The sequence below is a fragment of the Petaurus breviceps genome, unplaced genomic scaffold (assembly GCF_028583685.1).
Source record: "Petaurus breviceps papuanus isolate PSGF00001 unplaced genomic scaffold, PetGlider_PUasm1.0 90510, whole genome shotgun sequence".
NCBI classification, from domain to species: domain Eukaryota; kingdom Metazoa; phylum Chordata; class Mammalia; order Diprotodontia; family Petauridae; genus Petaurus; species Petaurus breviceps.
The window spans coordinates 3112804-3118071 of NW_027187267.1; the positions used below are offsets into that span (position 1 = coordinate 3112804).

The window sequence follows — 5268 nt, forward strand, 5'->3', positions numbered from 1 at the left end:
AGATAGATAGATAGTTGGTAGGTAGACAGACAGACAGACAGATAGATAGATAGATAGATAGATAGATAGATAGATAGATAGATGGGTAGATATACATATTATATATATACAATGTATTTTAAAATATGTATGTATATGTGTACATATATACACACAGAAAAGGAAAGGAAGAAGGAAGGGGAGAGGCTGAGGGAAGAGGAAGAGAGGAAGAAAAAGAGGGAAGAGGATATATTGGGGTAGCTAAGTGGTGCCTTGGATAAAATCCTGGGCCAAGAGTCAGGAAGATCTAAGTTCAAATCCAGTCTTTAGGTACTCACTAGCTATGTGACCTTGGATGTTACTTAACCTTTTTTGCCTCAGTTTCCTCATCCGTGAAATATGGATAATCATAGCACCTACCTCCCAGGGTGGTTGTGAGGATTAAATGAGATAATTGTAAAGCACTTAGAACAGTTCTTGGCACACAGTAAGTGCAACATAAATATTAGTTATTATTGTTAATGGGAGAGGAGGGAATGGCACAGTTCCTTATTGGGGACCTGCTTTCCTTCTACTTCTCCTTAGGGCTAGGTATTCTTTTTGCCCCCACCCATCTATAACATTTTATTGCTTTACTGATCCAGGGTTTAATAAGTCACTTAGATTTTATTTTAACAGTAAAGGAAAACTTCCTTAAAATAAGAAGACATCTGCAACCCCATACCAACAGCTGTGGCCCAAGCAAGCTATTTCTCATTGTCCCATGCCCCAGGAATAGAAGATTATGAGTCTAACCTCTTCCTTTCTCCAGCTACTCCCAAGCTTAAAGTTATTAGAATGTTGCTTGCTGTAAAATAAACCTCCCATCTCTGCACACTGCAGAAGGGGATTATCTCAGTCACTCACAGCATTTTCTAGGGAAGCATGTGAACACTAATTGACTTTTAATGGGCTTGCCTTGAGAACCAGATGTTTCTTGGATCTCTTAGCTGGGGTTTGACATCTTCAACAGAATGGTAGGGCAAGGATCTCAGAAAGCCTCTCTCCCTGACTGCTCCAACTCAAACGATCATCCTGGTTCAAAAAAAAAAAGGAGGCAATATCTCCAAACCAAGTCCAGAGGGGACATGGCCAAAAGTCCCCTTTTCACTTTGCAGCCATTCACTGATGTGACCTAAACTCCCTCTTAACCTTCACTCGATAACTTAGCTTTGCTGTCATGTCTTCCAGGATGCTTTATCACTTAGATTCTGCCAGTGAATAATCAGTCCACACTGGGGACTGCCTCACAAATGCTGGTGTTTCTCTCAGTCTGGAATGTGTTTAACCAAACAACTTTTGGGGAGATAATCACCCAGAAATCCCATGGCCATATCCAAACTAGTGTGCCTTCTACATTTGAATATACAAGCTAAAAGTAATAAACAGGATGTACTAGAGCTCCTAAAACAAAGAGCTAAGGTTGACCTGGTAAGAATCACTGAAATTTGATAGGATAAGATTTAAGGATGAAAGTTCATACCTTGTTCAAAAGGAATAGACAAGAGGGGGTAAAACATAATCAATTTTTTAAAAGATATGCTCATATGAAGAAACTCAGGAACTTAAATTGGGAAATATGGCTAAGGATCAAGGGAAGGAAAAAGTGAACACTTTTCTTCTCCCCCTAATTTGAAAGAGTGGCTGTTCCAAACTCTTTCCCCCTCCCCTCAAACTCCATATGACCCACAATCATTTGTTGTTGTTTTCTGTTTTTTGCCTTTTTGAAGGGGGGAAGGCAGGGCAATTGGGGCTAAGTGATTTGCCCAAGGTCACACAGCTAGTAAATGTTAAGTGTCTGAGATCGGATTTGAACTCAGGTACTCCTGACTCCAGGGCCAGTGCCCCATTCACTATGCCACCTAGCTGTCCCCCCCCCATCTTTTTTCTCTTTTCCTTTAATTCATGCCTCAAAAATCCCTCTTTGGCATTCCCCATTCTCTCCTATTTTACTCCAGTCTGTGACGAAAGAAGTTATCCTCTTTCCCAAGACCAACTCATCTATTTGCATACTTCTGTCCTTCATCCCCTTCCTTCCCTTCTCCCCTGAGGAACTTGAACATTCTGTGTGTCTCTGTCTCTGTATGTCTCTGTGTCTCTGCCTCTGTCTCTCTGTTTCTGTATTTGTCTCTCTCTGTCTCTCATTCTATTTCTGTCTGTCTGTCTCTCTGTATCTTTCTCTTATTCTCCCTCTTGTTCTCTCTTTCCCTCTCCATATATGATATAAGATGCACACAGAGGACAAAAGGTAATCTTTGAGGGGAGGGCACTAACAGCTGAAGAGATTATGAAAGATTAACCATAAAAGGCAATGTTTGAGCAGCAAATTGAAGGAATCAAGGGAATCTTAAAAGTGGAGGTGAGAGGAAGAACATTCCAGGCATAGGGGAGAGCCAGTGCAAAGGCACGGAAGGGGGAGATAGAAAGTTCTGTGTGAGGAATAGCAAATAATTGAGCATGGTTGGTCCATAGAATATGTAATGTATAAGACCAAAAATATAATAACAACTAACAACCTTTATATAGCACTCTGAGGTTTACAAAGTGCTTTACATGTATTATCTCATTAAGTCCTCAGAACCCTCTGAGTTAGATGACATTATTATCCCCATTTCACAGATGAAGAAACTAACTATGAGATCTTAAGTTAACTTTCCCAGGGACACACAGTTATTGTCTAAGGTCAAATTCAAATTCACATCTTTCTGATTCCAACTCTAGCACTCTATCTTTTGTACCACCTTGCTGCCATATAGAACAAGATCAGGTTGTGAAGAACTTTAAGTGACAAACATTCAAATCATATTTAATTCTAGAAGTGATAGGAAGCTACAGAAGGTTACTGAGTAGTATAGTGCCCTGACCAGACCTGTTCTTCTAGGGAGATTGCTTTTCTAGCTATGTAGATAGTGGATTGGAATGGGAAGAGACTTGAGGCAGAAAGAGCAATTAGGAGGCTATTGCAATAATATAGGCAAGAAGTGATGAGGTCCTGGAGTGGGGTGGGGGCTGTACAAGTGGAAAGAAGAGCATATATTTGATAAATATGGAAAAGGAACAGATAAGATTTGGCATCTGATTGAATTATTCACTTTCATATCCTCAAAATTTTATTCTTGAGAGCCTCCCTTCCCCTTGAGCTGTCTTCCAATTAGGGTCTTCAACCATGGTGGGTTTCCTTTTCTCTGATCTTTTAAAAATCTGCTCTTCTGGGGCAGCTAGGTGGCACAGTGGATAGAGCATCGGTCCTGGAGTCAGGAGGACCTGAGTTCTCATCCAGCCTCAGACACTTCACACACACACATACACACACACACACACACACACACACACACACACACAAAGATTTAAGAGGAAAGCAAGTTTACTATTTATGGGAAAAGCATTCCAGAAAGCATAATAGAAGGAAAACGTTGAGCTGGAATGGAATATTTTGGTGGAAGGGTTAAGGAAGATGGGAGTAAGAGAGTGAGCAGTGGGGGATAAGGAAGGAGGTATGTATAATAATAACAGCTGGAAGTTCAGGATGACTGGAATGGGACGACTATGATAGGGAGGAATTATGTTAACCATTGAGGAACAAACACTGAAGGTGATTAAACTATCTAACCTCATAGTAGGTAAAGACGTTGAATCCTGTGGATTCAGAGGGCCACCTCACAATAAGCAGAAACATCCAAAGGTGTGGCTTATGGCAGTCAGGATGGGATTAGGGCATAGTTAATTAGAATGGGACTGATCTGAGAAAGGACTCTTGGGTGATGGAGAAGGCCTTGGGGTGAAGATATTGGTTGGGAGATGAGTAGGCCTAAATCTAAGGCTAATACAGGACTCTCTGAGAAGTCTCAGGAATTAAAGAGATGCAAGTTGGAGGCCTAGATCTAGAACTGGTAAAGTCTTCAAAGAACCAAGTTTTCAGATCAACCAAAGAGCTATAGAGACCTATGTCATAGGCTACAGCACATTACCAACAACAAATTGGATGCAAAAAGTTCTAGAGGAATTCTAGAGGAATGTTGGAGTCAGCTGAAACTGTCTCTGAGATCCTTTTGTTAAATCCTCCTCTTTCTCTGTCCACATAGATCATACCTTTACCTGCTGGTGCTGTGCCTAAAGGAATACAAATTTTGATGGCTGAAACCTCACGGGGCATTTTGGGGTTTATGGACCCAGATGGCTCTGGAGGAGAGAGTGAGGCCGGTGACTTTGCACAGCCCTGCCTCACTTAAATCCAATTCACTTACAAGTCAAGACATCACCTTCCTGATGTCATTGGCCCTCTTCAAGAATGAAGGACAAAAAACAGTTACATTTTTTTTTAATAACTGAGGATGACCTTTAAAAATTATATTCGCATATATTAACATAGCACGTACAACAGGATAGGATCTTTAGGTGGGTAGATAAAATAGTTGTCCAGAATCCAGTAAAATGGTAGTCACTGATGGTCAGTGTAATCACTGAAGCAAGATCCATAAATATAACTTAGTCCAACTTGATGAAGCCGATGTCTTTTGCACACTGCTGGAAGCACTGGTGGCACATGTTCAGGCCATACTTGCGTATCAGGCCATGCCGGGTCGAACAGACACAGCATGACCAAGACCCCTGGCCGAATTTGCGAGGATGGCTCCAGTAGAGCTGCTGGTGACCCATGGAGCCACTTGCAAAGTCCAGAGACAAAAGCAACAGTTACATTTTTAATATAAACATTTACAGCTTAGAAACTGACAAAGGCTATAAATTAGGGCATGAGTTATTGTTTTGTTGTTTGTCTAGGCTTAAGAAAGTGATGGAGAAAATGTTAATACTGCAGATTAAATTATAACCTCTGTATATCAAAAGTACATTTTTTTCAGAGTCAGTAGTTAAACACTTACTAGCAAAGCCTTGCATATTCCCCAACAAAATATCAGTTTCTTGAGGGTATGGATTGTTTAATTTGTTGCATTTGTGTAGCTCTAGGCTTAATGTCTGGCATATAGGTAGGTGCTTTATAAATACGTGTTTATTGACTAATTTTAAAATAGCAACAAACAAGATAGACAAGTTAGGTAGCAAGAGCAGGGATACTGGAAGCACATAGATCTTTGTGTTAAGACACACTCATGTGTCTTATAGGAAGTCCTCCAGACATATGTGGATCAATAGGAAGGCCCTCCAAACATTTGTTGAGTACCTGTAAAGGATTTATTATGGTAATGATTAATAATAACAACCATAACCGTACTTGTGAAAAGCTCTAAGGTT

General features: G+C 40.5%; 1 protein-coding gene across 1 annotated transcript; it reads right to left on the bottom strand.

The window, feature by feature from the left end:
* Positions 1–4396: 4396 nt before the first annotated feature.
* Positions 4397–4674, bottom strand: LOC138141941 (small ribosomal subunit protein uS14-like). The gene has a single exon (XM_069062829.1). It carries the CDS (start codon positions 4672–4674, stop codon positions 4504–4506), a length of 171 nt encoding a protein of 56 aa, XP_068918930.1. The 3' UTR covers positions 4397–4503.
* Between the last annotated feature and the right edge of the window lie 594 nt (positions 4675–5268).

What these genes read in the sequence shown, in the direction of transcription:
- LOC138141941 (XM_069062829.1), bottom strand. Translation starts at nt 4,674, where the DNA reads ATGGGTCACCAGCAGCTCTACTGGAGCCATCCTCGCAAATTCGGCCAG.